A 16,415-nucleotide genomic window follows, 5' to 3' on the forward strand; every position below is an offset into this window, starting at 1 on the left:
GAGACCAGTTCTGAACTGCACTAGCTTGAGGTCTCCGAGGTGAAGGAGATTGATCCCACACATCAGGTAACTCCGGAATCTGCACTTTAAAGTGAGACTAGCTGCAGACTTACTAAAATGTGATCCCACTTACAATGCGAATATACATTACAACGTCTTGCGAGATCATGATAGATCTCACGAGGCATTGCAAGCTGGGTAAATCCCGGGAGCGGGGTCTCCTGGCTTTTATCAGCCACACTGCCCCACGGCATACTGCTTTTCGGATGCAGCGTGGCCCAAAGAGAGAGATAGACTAATTCACAGAGATAGAGTCAGAAACAGTAACACAGAGATTCAGAAAGTGATCAGATAAAACAAGAGCTTAGAGGGACAGAAAGGGAGGGAAAAAGATAGTGAGAGTTACAAAGAATGACATGGCAGTGAGATAGAGAAGGAGAAAGAAGTGGCAATCAGCATCAGATCGCCACTCCATACCCACTTATCTGTGCCAAATTTCTTCTGTACCCACCTTGCCCAATCATCCGACTCAGGCCAGCCAAGATCCAGGCCCTGCAGCTGGCTATGGGGCCTGGCATCAAAATCTATGAGAGTCGGAGTGAAGGAGGTCATGACCCCTTTTTTTAACTGCACTAGCAGCCGTAAAGCAGTTAAGATTGAAATTGACAGGCCAGAGAGATTTTGGGCGGAATTCTCCGCAGGGGGCCGAATTTGTGAAGGCCGTCGTGAACTCGGCCGAGGTTCACGACGACCTCGGAGCCCGCTCCCCGCACCTAATTCACCCCCACCTGGGGGGCTAGGAGCGGGCCTCCGTCTTTCCCGGCCGCGACCTTGTCGTGAAGAACGGCGAGCGGCGATTTTTCCGAGCCGGGGGGGGGGGGGGTAAAAATGTTGGGAGGCCCTCCCACGATTCTCCCACGCCACGTGGGGAGCGGAGAATTCCGCCCTGTGTCTAAGGTCAGTGGGTAGGATTTGAGGGGTGGGGGTGGGATGATAAGACATTGGGAAAGAGGTTAGGGGGTCAGATATCGGAGGGGGTGTGGGTGAGGTCCAGCCGGGTCATGGGGGTGGGGTGGAGTTGAGGAAGCTGGGGTGGGGCCGGGCAGGGATGAGAGTCAGGCCCAGGTGGGACGGGGTTCCTGTGCTGGTGGGAAACTCAATGGGTAGGGGAATTCCCTGGGTGGGTTGAGGGTGTGGCAGAAGTCTCTGGGGGATCAGTCCGGATGTTTAACCTTTTCAAAGTAACCATTAATGTAATCCAGGAGGAACCATCCAAAGCTAGAGATTAAACCACTTTTCGGATGGTTCCGATTCAGCACAATTGCCATGGGGAAGTTCAGGACAATGGTCATGCAAATGTTTACCTGGGAAGTTCTGAGCAGGTTGCTCCCAAATCAGGGAGTCTGAAGTTGCAGCACAAAGACTGGGAGAGGATAGAGGTTGAGAGAGAGAGAGAGAGAAACTAAAAGAGGGAAAACAGCAGAGTCAGAAAGAGAGAAAGCAGAGAATAAAGAGAAAATAGAAATAGTGAAGAAAGTGGAGAGATAAAAAGTCAGTGAGACAGAGAAATAGTCAGATTTTTTAAAAACAAAGAAAGGGTAGAGTGAGAGATGCAGACTCAGAGTGAGAGGGGAGGGGGAGAGGAACAAAATAGAAAGAAACAGAGACAGTGACAGAGAGAGAGAGAGCGAGACAGAGCGATATGGATGGAATGATAGGGGCAGAGATTAAGAAAACAGATTTACAATGTGTAAGAGACAAAGAGAATTGGGAGACAGAAAGTGAGGCAGAAAGAGAAAGAAGCAGATTGAATCAAGCAGATACAATTAGTGTGAAAAATAGAGAGCAAAAGACAGCGGGGCTTTGTGGAGAGAAAGACAGAGAGGGGACGGGAGACCAGTGATAGAATTTTCCATTCAGAGTGCTGGCTGAGGCAAGAGAACAGGCGGCAGTTCGCAGGCTGCATGCTGGATTTTCTCTCCAGACAATCCGGCACTCTGTAGAGGGAAAATATGGAGGTTTGACCCGCGCCAGGGCCCGATCAACACTAAACCATGCCTCCCCCATGGATATGGGCAGCATGGTAGCACAAATGGATAGCACTATGGCTTCACAGCGCCAGGGTCCCAGGTTCGATTCCCTGCTGGGTCACTATCTATGCGAAGTCTGCATGTTCCCCCGGTATCTGCGTAGGTTTCCTCCGGGTGCTCCGGTTTCCTCTCAGTCCAAAGATGTGCAGGTTAGGTGGATTGGCCATGCTAAATTGCCCCGAATGTCCAAAAAGGTTAGTTGGGTTACTAGTGACCAAAAAAGGCTAGGAGGGGTTATTGGGTTTCGGGGATAGGGTGGAAGTGAGGGCTTAGGTGGGTTGGTGCAGACTCGATGGGCCAAATGGCCTCCTTCTGCACTGTATGTTCTAAATTGGGAATCCCCCACACACACAAGCACAACCCCCCTCCCACAGTACAAGGGCAAACCCCCGCCCCCAACACATAAGGGACCCCCAATGTGGCCCCAGAGGAGGCCCCCTTGGCACTGCTCCCAGGAGGAAGTGGCAGGATACTGCCTTGACATGTGCCTCCACCCCCGAGTGCAATACCTGCCTGTGCGCCCCCAGCGGTTTCCCCTCGACTACGTTTTTCAAAAGCAGTTGTAAGTATTGCCGACATGACGTCACACTGGCGAGGAGGGGAATTTCTATTGTAGGGGAACATTTAATAGGGCAGCCCTTTAATTACGTACATTGTACTTTATTGAAATTAGGTTCCCAACCTTTCACAACAAATGCCGGTGCAAAATCGAGGCAAAAGAGAGATAATCAGATAGTAAATGTGTGAAAACTAGAGAGAAAATGGGTAGAGAGACATCTGGAGAAATGCAGAGAAAGGCACAGCAATACACAAAAGTAGAGACAGAAACAGAGACAGACTGAGGAAGACAACTAGAGGCACATACCCAGCCATGAGGAAATAAGAACGATTCATGATAAATTCTGCATGCACATCACTCAGCCATGGGAGTACACAAAGAATTGACAATCCCAGCAAGAGCCTACACTCCTCTTCCCCTGAATACATGTTTCTGAAAATTGGGCATTTGTCAGTAAAGTTCAGATCTGTACTCCTGCTGGGTAAGGCTAGCTCAATGGAGTCACAAAGCTCTGAAATGACCCTTCCCCGATCCTGCACCCCCCCACTTTTTTTTACCTTGATCTCTCGAATGGAGCCTTCAGTATCCATTGAGGTGGTGGTTTCTCCACTGCCTCGCCTCGACAAAGTGCCCCCCAAAGACGCAAGGGTAGCAGCAGAGAGACTCGAGGCTGCTCGGGATCCCTGAAATAAGAAATATGTTGATTAGCCAAGTGTGTGCACACAAAGGAAAGAATGCAGTGTTGCCCAGGGCCTTTTCTCAGCTTGTTAATCTCACTGGCTACGCCATGTGCGGCATGGAGGCACAGAGGTTAGCACTACTGCCTTACAGTACAATTCCCGGGTTCAATTCTGGCCTTGGGTGACTATCTGTGTGGAGTTTGCACATTCTCCCAGTGTTTGTGTGGGTTTCCTCCAAGTGCTCCAGTTTCCTCCCACAATCCAAAGATGTGCCGGTTTGGTGGATTGGCCATGCTAAATTGCCCCTTTGAGTCCAAAAGGTTAGGTGGGGTTATTGGGTTATGAGGATACCCTTAAGTAGGGTGCTCTTTCCAAGGGCCGGTGCAGACTCGATGGGCCAAATGGACTACTTCTGCACTGTAATGTCTATGATTCTTTAATCCTGTGGCTCCTGCAGTTTACTTTCAAAAGACACGGACCCAAGCACAGCTACAACTGTAGTGACCCGGCTAGAACCAATCTAGTGTATAAGGTTCTGGTCAAACCCCATTTGGAGTATTGTGAGCAGTTGTGGGCCCCGTATCCAAGGAAGGATGTGCTGGCCTTGAAAAGGGTCCAGAGGAGGTTCACAAGAATGATCCCTGGAATTAAGAACTTGTCATATGAGGAGCGGTTGAGGACTTTGGGTCTGTACTCGTTGGAGTTAGAAGGATGAAGGGGGTCTTATTGAAACTTACAGGATACTGGGAGGCCTGGATAGAGTGGACGTGGAGAGGATGTTTCCACTTGTAGGAAAAACTAGAAGCAGAGGCCAAGATCCCAGACTAAAGATCCTTTAAAACTGAGATGAGGAGGAATTTCTTCAGCCAGAGGGTGGTGAATTTGTGGAACTCTTTGCCGCAGAAGGGCGTGGAGACCAAATCACTGAGTGTCTTTAAGACAGAGACAGCTAGGTTCTTGATTAAATAGGGGATCAAGCGTTATGGGGAGAAGGCAGGAGAATGGGGATGAGAAACATATCAGCCATGATTGAATGGCAGAGCAGACTTGATGGGCCGAATGGCCTAATTCTGCTCCTTTGTCTTATGGTCTTATAGTGGATATCAAACCAACATCAAACTGAATAGGGGTGATGTACGTTAGTGATGAAACTGGGAGATCAATGGTAATGTGAAACCGTGACCTGTGACTGTGACTCACTTTCTCTTTGCCATCATGAATGCACAGAAGAGCAATCGTCTACAGGGAATCTGAAACCAAAGAGAAAATGCTGGAAAATCTCAGCAGGTCTGGCAGCATCTGTAGGGAGAGTAAAGAGCTAACGTTTTGAGTCCAGAAGACCCTTTATTATAGGGTATCAGTCTGTATCTAACCCATAATGCACCTATTCTGGAGTGTTTGATGGGACAATATAGAGGATGCTTTATTCTGTATCTCATCCATGTTGTACCTGCTTTAAGAATATTTTATGGGATAGAGTAAAGTGAGATTTATTCTGTATCTAATCCATGTTTTACCTGTCCTGGGAATATTTGATGAGTCAGTGCAGAGTGAGTTTTTACACTGTACCTAACCCGTGTCACTGTTGGTCTGAAGTAGAAAATGCTCCTTCATTTTGATGAGCACTAAATAGACAAAAAAGATAAATAGTAAAACGGAGGCTGAGTCAAACTATCTCCCCAGCAGGGTGCAGCTGTGAGGATAAATGCTCCAGATTACAGAAACAGAATCCCAGTAAGAGCATGGAGCTGTCAGATGAGGGGCCAGTTGTCGTTCGGCTGCCTGAAGTGTGACATTGTCACCGAGCACCTTTTGAATTCCAACTGAACGATGTGGAAACTCCAGATAATCAGTGAGTGGTTCCTGGAGGTCCAGTTGAACTGTGAAGTGTGCTGGATGGACAAGGGCAGAAATCATTATTCAATTACTTTTGGCAAGCTCCTCACCTTCTCTGTAATCTCCTTCTCCAGTCTTTCCTCCACCTACAGCAGGGAGATAGAAAGGAAGAGGGCTTTAGTGCCAAAAACGCCATGCCTCCCTCACACATAAATGCGAGTGGACATCCCCGGCCCAACAAGGATCAGAGCCCCAGTGTTATACATTCACATACATGTACCCACATGTACTATACCCCATTGTTATACAGTGACAGATCGGTACAGATCAGTACTGTATGCTAGTTTTATACAGTGGCAGACCTGGGCTTACAGTGTTATACAGTGATAGGCCCGTACAAACCAGTACTGCACCAAAGTGCTCCAGAGCCCAGTGAAGATCGATGTCCATCAAATATATCCAGCTAAGATAAGTGCAATGAAGGTCAGTCACCAGTGTAGGTTATCAGCCAGTTAGAATGAGTCGCCAGTGTGAAAGTAATCAATCAGTGTTAATCAATACACATTAAACCATACACAGGCATGTGACACTCTCAGATGGACAAAACATTGCAAATAAAACCCAATGACTAATTAGCATATTACTTTCAAAACACAAATAGCAAACCACACCTAATCCAAAACAATGTCCTGTTGTGCAACACTGTTAAAACCTTAACCCAGATTATTCCCACCACCAGTGAGACCTGTACCCACCAATACTGTACCTCAGTGTCACACAATGAGACCTGTACCCTGTAACCAGTGTTAAACAATGAGTGACCAGTGCCCACCAGTACCCCAGTGTTATACAGTGAGACCAATAGCCACCAACACTGTACCCAATGTTATAGAGTGACAGACCAGTACCCACCAGTATTGTACCCCCGTATTATACAGAGACAGACCTGTACCCCCGTTATACAGTGACAGACCAGTACCCACCGGTACTGTACCCCAGTGTTATACAGAGACAGACCTGTACCCCAGTGTTATACAGTGATAGACCTGTGCCCACCAGCACTGTACCCCAGTGTTATACAGGGACAGACCTATACCTACCAGAACTGTACCCCAGTGTTATATAGTGACAGAGCTGTACCCACCAGAACTGTACCCCAGTGTTATATAGTGACAGATCTGTACCTACCAGTACTGAACCCCAGTGTTATACAGTGATAGACCTGTGCCCACCAGCACTGTACCCCAGTGTTATACAGGGACAGACCTATACCTACCAGAACTGTACCCCAGGTTATATAGTGACAGAGCTGTACCTACCAGTACTGTACCCCAATGTTATACAGTGACAGACCTGTACCCACCAGTACTGTACCCCAGTGTTATACAGTGACAGAGCTGTACCCACCAGCACTGTACCCCAGTGTTATACAGTGACAGAGCTGTACCCACCAGTTCTGTACCCCAGTGTTATACAGGGACAGAGCTGTACCCACCAGCACTGTACCCCAGTGTTATACAGTGACAGAGCTGTACCCACCAGCACTGTACCCCAGTGTTATACAGGGACAGACCTATACCTACCAGAACTGTACCCCAGGTTATATAGTGACAGAGCTGTACCTACCAGTACTGTACCCCAATGTTATACAGTGACAGACCTGTACCCACCAGTACTGTACCCCAGTGTTATACAGTGACAGAGCTGTACCCACCAGCACTGTACCCCAGTGTTATACAGTGACAGAGCTGTACCCACCAGTTCTGTACCCCAGTGTTATACAGGGACAGAGCTGTACCCACCAGCACTGTACCCCAGTGTTATACAGTGACAGAGCTGTACCCACCAGCACTGTACCCCAGTGTTATACAGTGACAGAGCTGTACCCACCAGTACTGAACCCCAGTGTTATACAGTGACAGAGCTGTACCCACCAGCACTGTACCCCAGTGTTATACAGTGACAGAGCTGTACCCACCAGTACTGAACCCCAGTGTTATACAGTGACAGAGCTGTACCCACCAGCACTGTACCCCAGTGTTATACCAGAGGAAGGGGCTCTGTCAGACTCACATAAAGCAAGATAATAAAGTGGAGGGTCTCACAAAGGCGGGGGTGGAGAAAGGAGTGGGGAAGTGGGTGAGGAGGGGGGAAAAAGGAGTGGGGAAATGGGTGAGGAGGGGGAGAAAGGAGTGGGGAAGTGGGTGAGGAGGGGGAGAAAGGAGTGGGGAAGTGGGTGAGGAGGGGGAGAAAGGAGTGGGGAAGTGGGTGAGGAGGGGGAGAAAGGAGTGGGGAAGTGGGTGAGGAGGGGGAGAAAGGAGTGGGGAAGTGGGTGAGGAGGGGGGAGAAAGGAGTGGCGAAGTGGGTGAGGAGGGGGAGAAAGGAGTGGGGAAGTGGGTGAGGAGGGGGAGAAAGGAGTGGGGAAGTGGGTGAGGAGGGGGAGAAAGGAGTGGGGAAGTGGGTGAGGAGGGGGAGAAAGGAGTGGGGGAGCAGAGGAAGGGACTGGGTGAATATAGTGGCTGGGAGGAGGAAGGGCAGACGGCAAAGGGGAGGGAAAGGATAGAAAAAGGGAGGGAGAGGAGGGAAAAAGGGAGAGAGAGGAGGGAAAAAGGGAGGGAGAGGAGGGCAAAGGAGGAGGAGGGCGAAGGTGCAGCGAGGAGGACAAAGGGGAGGGGAGTCTGGCGAAGGGGAGGGAGGAGAAGAGGGCGAATGGGCTGGGGAGCAGGGCAAATGGGAGGGGATGGGGGAGAAGTGAGGGGAAGGAGAAGAGGGCGAGATGGAGGGGAAGTGGGTGAGAGGCAGGGGGAGGAAGGGGAGGGGGAGGAAGGAGATGGGGAGGAGGGCGAGACAGAGGAGGAGTGCAATAGGAAGGGAGGAGGGCGAAGGGGAGGGAAGGAGGGCGAAGAATAGGGTGAGGAGGGCAAAGGGGAGAGGCTGGAGGGTGAAGGAGAGGGAGAGGAGGGTGAAGGATAGGTGGAGGAGGGCAAAGGATAGGTGGAGAAGGACGAGGGGAAAAAGAGATGGTAGTGAGGGGAGAAGGGAGGGTGAAGGGGAGGAAGGGAAAGGGGAAATGCAAGAAAAGTGAAAAATCACAAACTGTACAGAGCAAGAAAGAATGTCCTCACCACTGGACTTGCACGAGCTGAACTCGCACGGGACGATGTGCGGGAGCTGGAGCCAAGAAAGCAATTGTGTTCTGAAGGCTAGAGGCATGAAGAAAGAGAGAGCGAGAAAGAGAGAGAAATTGAGTATGAGACTAGTACTGTTTAGGAGCAGCTAATAGTAGTCCTACATTTGCTGATGATATACCATCGAGCATACAGCGTGCAATGTAATTTAACCATCAGTAGTTTGATGGAAAGGGATAGTCCTATGTCTGGGGCACAACTCACCCTGGCCACCCATAAGCACAAGTGTGCTCCAGCTCAGTTGGCTGGACAGCTGGTTTGTGACACACAGCAAGCCCAATAGCGCAGGTTCAATTCCCGTACCGGCTGAAGTTATTCATGAAGACCCACTTTCACAGTCTTGCCCTTCGCCTGAGGTGTGATGATCCTCAGGTTAAATCACCATCAGTCAGCTCTCCCCCTCAAAGGGGAAAGCAGCCTATGGTCATCTGAGACTATGGCGACTTTACTGCTCCTTCTTCCTGGAGTCTCGATGTTTTCTGGCCATAGGCAGGCAGAAAGCCAAGAGAGCTGTATGTGAGAAGCTGCCATCGGATCTCGGTAAATCAGGGTAAAATAGAAGTACTGTGTTCTCATGCAGTCAAGCCTGACCCCCTACCCCAACCTCACCCTACAGCAAGACCCTAGCCTAATCCCCGACTGCATATGGTGCTTTTAATGGGGTAAAATGGTTTAAGGTGCTTCACAAGTATGTTGTGAACCAAAAGCTGACAGCAGGCCTTATTAGCATTGGCCAAAGGAGTAATTTTGAAATGTGGAGAAGGAGCCAGAGATGTTGAGGGAAAGAATTACAGAACTTGGGGCCCAGACAGCTGAAGGTCCATCTACCAACAGTCAAGTGATTAAAATCAGGGGAGCTGTATTCGAATTGGCCAGATGAGTGTAGTGATCACAAAGGGTTGTCTCGCTGGAAGAGGTTACAGAGATAGGGAGAGGTGAAGAAATGGAAGTGATTTGAACCAAAGTCCCACCGCTGATTTTTTTGTACTGGTGACTATTCAGTGAAGATTGTTTGTCAGTGTTCTGCACTCATAACTCTCGCAACGCTGGGAGGTGGGGTCAAGGGACAGGTTCAGGAGAATCCAGGATACTCATACCAGCGGCACAAACTTCAAGTCAAGACTGATTTTCTGCTGACTCTAGTGCCATGCGGACTAACTGGCCTGACTTTGCGAGCATCCTGACACCCTGAGGTGCTGCAACAAAGCTGGAGCCAGCAAGAGTGATTGTGGGGGAGGGGCAGGGAGAGAGAACAAGAGAGGGAGTGACTGGGTCTTACTGCATGAGAGCTGGAGGTACTGTACCGGCGGCTCCCAATTCCATCATAGGCAGACACCTGGAAGAATGAAACAACAGTGAGATAGAGACTACCAGCGCACAAGTACAGGAGGCTAGCCTGGAATGCCAAGGACACTGCTGAGTAATGTACAGGTGGTGTCACCATGCAGAGCCCGAAAAGTGAGGAATGCAATGGAGGGGGTATGGAGACAGTGTTAATAGACCGATCCACAATGGTGTATAGACACACACAATGCTCAGCAAACTAAGGGAATGGAATCATAATTCTTTGGACTCAAGGATGATAAATTGGAATATTTTCTAAATCGTGAGAAGGTAGGAACTGTAAATGAATTAAAAGGCACTCTAAAAGGCAAATGGAACATTTATCTCAAGGAAACGGTTTGTAGAATCTACAGTGCAGAAGGAGACCATTCAACCCATCGAGTCTACACCAGCCCCTGAAAGATCACCCTACCTAAGCCCATATCTCCACCCTATTCCCGTAACCCAGCAACCCCACCTAAACTTTAGGCACTGCAGGGCAATTTAGTGTGACCAATCCACCTAACCTTCACATCTTTGGACTGTGGGAGGAAACCAGAGCACCCGGAGGAAAAACATGCAATCACAGAAAGAACATGCACACTCCGCACAGACAGTGACTCAAGCCGGGAATCGAATCAGATTCCCTGTGCTACACTGTCGCCCCATATTTAAGAATGAACATTGTGCTTCAGTTGCACTGAATCTTGGTCAGACTCTATGAGTACTATGTTTAGCTCTGTGCATCGCACCTCAGAAAAGTCTTGGTGGTGTGTAAAACAGATTCACCAGCTTTATACCAAGACTAAAAGAGTTAAACTACAAGAGGTTTCATAAACTTGCCTTGAGTACAGAAGGTTGAGGCATGATCTGATCAAGGTACTTAGCATATTAAAAGATGGTTAGGATAAGTATGGAGAAAATGATTCCTGCACTGGGCAGAGGGAGGAGGGTGTCCAAAACAGGGGGAATAATATTAAAATTAAAATTAGTGCGCGATCATTTAGGAGGGAAATCAGAAAGCTCTTTTTCATTGAAAGGGCAGTGGAAATCTGGAACTATGCCCTAAAACAGCTGTACAAGCTGGCGGACAATTGTCATTTTAAAGTAGCATACGGGTACCAAAAGCTGAGGAGCTAAGATAGGAAATAGAGAAATGAGATGGAGAGCAGTCACAAACTTAACTGACTGATGGAATAAGGCTCAAGGGTTGTATGGCCTATTCATGTTTCCTATAAACAAATTCATTTATTACCAATAATTGTAATAATTAGCCTGAAGGTGTTCCCTCACTTTAATTATGCTTTGCAATCTCTCTATTCACTTCCTGCTCCCCACCTTTTCTCCAAACTCTTTCATCCTCAAGGCAAGACCAATCTCCAGTTTAAACACCTCAATGTATCCTGCAGCTGTCTGTGCCAGGGTGCCAGCTGTGTCATTCAAATGCAATCCTACTTCTTTCAGGGTAAAGTGTGTGTGGGTAATTTGACATATGTTCTATGGTTTATGTAGCATACAGTGAGCAACCTATGCTTCCACCACAAGGAGGTTTCTGTGTCTGTCATAGATTAATTGATGCAAATTGACTGCGATGATTACCCGCTAACTCAATTATTATTGAATCATACAACTCTTCTGAGGCCATCCCTCAGGCAGCACGGTAGCATGGTGGTTAGCATACAGCTCCAGGGTCCCAGGTTCGGTTCCCGGCTGGGTCACTGTCTGTGCGGAGTCTGCACATCCTCCCCGTGTGTGCGTGGGTTTCCTCTGGGTGCTCCGGTTTCCTCCCACAGTCCAAAGATGTGCGGGTTAGGTGGATTGGCCATGCTAAATTGCCCGTAGTGTCCCAAAAAGTAAGGTTAAGGGGGGGTTGTTGGGTTACGGGTATAGGGTGGATACGTGGGTTTGAGTAGGGTGATCATTGCTCGGCACAACATCGAGGGCCGAAGGGCCTGTTCTGTGCTGTACTGTTCTATGTTCTATGATAGAAGATGATTTGCTTCTACTCCAGTTCAACTGGTTCTCAGGTGGCTGATAAGTCCAAAACACATCCGAGGACTCTGCCACAGGTGGGGGTAAGTGGTGATTCAAGGGTCGGGTAGATGAATTGTTCAGAGGTTTCTGCACTCTCCAATGTTTCAACTTTACCTGTGTGTGTTGCCGACCAAGATCATGGCTGATCTGATATTAACCTCAGATCTGCATTCTGCCTACCCCTGATAACCTATCACCCCCTTGTTTACCAAGAATCAATCCACCTCTGTCTTAGAAATATTAGACTCTGCTTCCACTGCCTTTTCAGGAAGAGAGTCCCAAAGATTCACGACCCTCAGAGAGAAATTTTTCCCTCATTTTCATTTTAAATGGATGACCCCTTATTTTTAAACAGTGACTCCTAGTTTGATTCTCCCGCACAAGGAAATATCTTCCCCACATCCACTCTGTTAGTACCCCTCAGAATCTTATGGGCGGAATTCTCCGCTCCCCACGCGGCCTGGGAGAATCGCGGGAGGGCCCCCCGGCATTTTTTACGCCCCCCTGGCGAACGATGATTCTCCGAGCCCGATGGGCCGAGCGGCCGGCCCTTCACGCCCGTTTCAACACGGCAGCAACCACACCTGGTCACTGCATTCGTGAAACGGGCGCCAGATGACCGTTTGGGGCATCTAGGGGCCCGATTGGGACGGGAGCACCACGACTGCTCGGGAGGGGACAGGCCCGCGATCGGTGCCCACCAATCGTCGGGCCAGCGTCCAAAACGGACGCACTCTTTCCCCTCAGCCACCCGGCAAGATCAAGCCGCCACGTCTTGCCGGGTGGCTGAGGAGAAAGATGGCCACCGTGCATGCGTGGGTTCGTGCCGTCTGCGCGATGAAGTCATCCGCACATGCGCGGGTTGGAACCGGCAACCCGCGCATGCGCGGATGACTTCACAAATGCGCCGGACACGCGTCATTCTCGGCGCGACGAGGTCGCTGCCGAGAAAGACGGAGGCCCGCTCCTAGCCCCCCAGGTGGGGGTGAATTAGGTGCGGGGAGCGGGCTCCGAGGCCGTCGTGAACCTCAGCCAAGTTCACGACAGCCGTCACGAATTCGGCCCCCTGCGGAGAATTCCGCCCTATATGTTTCAATCTCTTACTCTTCCAAACTTCAGTAAATACAAGCCTAGCCTCCCCAATCTTTTCGCATAAGACAACCCGCCATTCCAGATGTTAGTCTAGTAAACCTTCTGTGATCTGCTTCCAATACATTTACATCCTTCCTTAAAGAAGGACACTAATACTGTACACAGCACTCGAGATCTCGGTCTCTCACGTGCTCTGTGTAACTGAAGCTCATAACCTCCCTCCTTTTGTAATCAATTATCCTCGCAATATATGATAACATTATATTAGCTTTTCTAATTACTCTCTGTGCCTTTTAAGATTGATGCACCAAGGCACCCAAATCCTTCAGCATCTCAGAGCTCTCAAATATCTCACCATTTAGATTAAATGGTTCCCTTTTATTCTTCCTGCCAAAATGTACAATTTCACATTTTCCCACATTATTCTCCATTTCCCAGATTTCTGCCTATTCACTTAACCTATCTTTTTGTAGCCTCATTATGGCCTCTTTACAACTTCCTTTCCCACCTTTGTGTCATTGGCAATTTTGGCAATCCTCTCCATTCCTTTATCCAAGTAATTTATATAAAGTCTAACCAGTTGAGATCCCAACACTGATCCCTGTGGCACATCACTTGTTACATCCTGCCAACCTGAAAAAAAAAACTTATTTATGCCTACTCTCAGTTTCCTGTTAGCTGGCCGATCTAGTATCAATGCCAATATGTTACCCCCCATACCATGTGCTTTTATTTTCTGTGATAACCTTTGATGTGGCACTTTATCAAATGCCTTCTGGAATCTAAGTATGGTAAATCCATCATTTCCCCATTATCCACAGCACATTACTTCCTCAAAGAATTCCAATAAGCTGGTTAAAAAGATTTCCCTCTAACAAAGTCATGTTGGCTCTGCCTGATTACCTTGAATTTATCCAAATACCCTGCTGTAGCTTTTTAATAGGAGCTTCTATCATTTTCCCCTACGAGACATGTTAAGCTAACTGGCTTGTAGTTTCCTGCTTTCTGGCTCCCTCTCTTTTTGAATAAAGGAGTTACATTTGCTATCTTCCAATCTAACGGGACCTTCCAGAATCAAAGGAGTTTCAGAAAATTAAAACCTATTCAAAAAGTATCTCACTAGCCACTTCTTTTAAGATGCTAAAATGAAGACCAGCAGGACCGAGGCATCTTTCAGCCCACAGCTCCAATAATTTACTCAGTGTCACTTCTCTGGTAATTGTAATTTTTCTGAGTTCCTCCCTCCATTCCATTTCCTGATTTATCGTTGCTTGTGGGGTGTTACTTGTATCCTCTTATAGTGAAGACTGATGCAAAATACTGTTCAATTGAACTGCCATTACCTTGTTCTTAATTATTAATTTTCCACACTCACTTTCTTTAGGACCTGTGCTCACTTTGTTAACTTGTTTCTTTAAAATATTTAGAGAAACTATTACTGTTTTTATATTCCTGACTAGCTTTCTCTCATTATTAATCTTTCAGTAATCTTTTGCTGTTCCTTGTATTCTGTTCAATCTTCTGACCTTCCACCTATCTTTGCTTTTCCTTTAAGTTTGATACTATCTTTAATCTTTCTAGTTAACCACGGATGGTGTGTCCGACTTTTGGACTTTTTCTTACTCGTTGGAATATATCTATTCCGTGCTTTCTGAAATATCCCCATAAACCTTTGCCAGTGCATCTCTAATGACCTATCCCTTAACCTAATTTGCCAATTCACTTTAGCCAGCTCTGCTTCCATGCCCTCATAATTGCCCTTATTTAAGTGAAAATATAGTATCAGACCCACTCCTCTCTCCCTCAAACTGAATGTAAAATTAATTCATATTAAGGTCTCTGCTACCGAGGGCCGCCTTCACTAAGATATCATTAATTGAGCCCATCTCGCTGCACAATACTAGAATAGCCTGCTTCTATGTTTGGCTCCAGGATATGCTGTTCTAAGAAATTATCCCAGGCCTGTAAAAAGGGAAGCCGCTCAGTGCTACATGTCTGCACTGTGAGTGCTATTGTTGACTACCCCAGGTCAAAAAGAAATCACGCAAGGCATATCCTATCCCACTCATCCAAATGAAACTTGGGACCTGGAACATCAAGACACTTGTGGGCAGCACCACCATCATGGAACTCGGGCACCTCGAGATTGACTTTGCTGCCCTGAGTGAGACACGGCATGCAGAAGGTCAATTTTTTTTTTTTTTTTTTTTTAAACTTGTTTTTATTCAAAATTTTACAAAATGTTTACAAAACCACTACAAAAAGGCAACAAAAAACAGAATTTAAAAAAATGAATTAACAACTTAACAAAACAAGGTGGGATATCTACCTTCTACCAGTGAAATCCATCCACAACCCATACCACCCTCCACCTCCCCTCCCCCCCACCCATACCGCCCTCCACCTCCCCCCCCCCACCCCCACCCACCCCCCCACCCCCACCCCCCCCAGTTTGCTGCTGCTGCTGCTGACCTCCTCACTTAACGTTCCGCAAGAAAATCAAGGAACGGTTGCCACCGCCTGGAGAACCCCAGCAAGGAGCCTCTTAAGGCAAACGTTATCCTCTCCTCAGAAGGTCAATTGAAGTAAAAGAGCGGCAGGTTAATCTCTTTCTGGAAAGGCCTTCCTGAAGAGGAATGACAGCTCCATGGGATGGGCTTCACCATCAAAAATGAGTTTGCCTGGCACCCCAGTGACTCTCTCTGTGGGAGAATACAAATATACAAATTGGGAACAGGAATAGGCATTTCAGCCTCTCCTCCATTCAGTAAGATGATGGCTGATATGATTGTGGCCTCAACTTCACATTCCTGCCTACCCCAATAACCTTTGACTTCATTATTGGTTAAGAATCTATCTACTTCCACCTTAAAAATTTAATGACTCTGCTTCCACTGCTCTTTTGAGGAGGAGTTTTAAAGGCTCACAATGCTCTAAGAGAAGCACAACAGCACAATGGTTAGCACAGTTGCTTCACAGCTCCAGGGGCCCAGGTTCAATTCCTGGCTTGGGTCACTGTCTGTCTTGAGTTTGCACGTTCTCCCCGTGGGTTTCCTCCGGGTGCTCCAGTTTCCTCCCACAGTCCAAAGATGTCCAGGTTAGGTGGATTGGCCATGATAAATTGCCCTTAGTGTCCAAAACAGCTTGTGTCACTGGGTTACGGGGAGATAGGGTGGAGGCGTGGGTTTCAGTAGGGTGCTCGTTTCAAGAGCTGGTGCAGACTCAATGGGCTGAAGGGCCTCCTTCTGCACTGTAAATTCTATGATTGTAAGAGCAAACATTTTTCTCATCTCCATCTTTTTCTTTTATAAATTTAGAATATCCAATTCATTATTTCCAATTAAGGGGCAATTTAACATGGCCAATCCACCTAACCTGCACATCTTTGGGTTGTGGGGGTGAAACCCACACAGACACGGGGAGAATGTGCAAACTCCTCACAGACTGTGACCCAGGGCCGGGATTCGAACCAGGGTCCTCAGCGCCGTAGGCAGCAATGCTAACCACTGTGCCACCGTGCCACCTTTCTCATCTCCATCTTAAATGGAAGACCCCTTATTTTTAAACTGTTCTCTCAAGTTCTCGTCTCTCCCACAAGGGGAAACATTCTTTC

General features: G+C 47.9%; 1 protein-coding gene across 1 annotated transcript in view; it reads right to left on the minus strand.

Moving 5' to 3' along the window:
- LOC119962274 overlaps window positions 1-16,415 on the minus strand; it is a 222,642-nt gene that overhangs the window by 55,584 nt on the left and 150,643 nt on the right. The window contains exons 13-16 of the mRNA XM_038790261.1: window positions 9,633-9,689; window positions 8,291-8,368; window positions 5,276-5,311; window positions 3,207-3,332 (exon numbers count right to left, since the gene is read on the minus strand). Of these exons, the coding sequence (XP_038646189.1) occupies window positions 3,207-3,332; window positions 5,276-5,311; window positions 8,291-8,368; window positions 9,633-9,689 (297 nt within the window). The remainder of the gene's footprint in view (window positions 1-3,206; window positions 3,333-5,275; window positions 5,312-8,290; window positions 8,369-9,632; window positions 9,690-16,415) is intronic.

Source organism: Scyliorhinus canicula, chromosome 2, assembly GCF_902713615.1.
Source record: "Scyliorhinus canicula chromosome 2, sScyCan1.1, whole genome shotgun sequence".
Classification (NCBI taxonomy): Eukaryota; Metazoa; Chordata; class Chondrichthyes; order Carcharhiniformes; family Scyliorhinidae; genus Scyliorhinus; species Scyliorhinus canicula.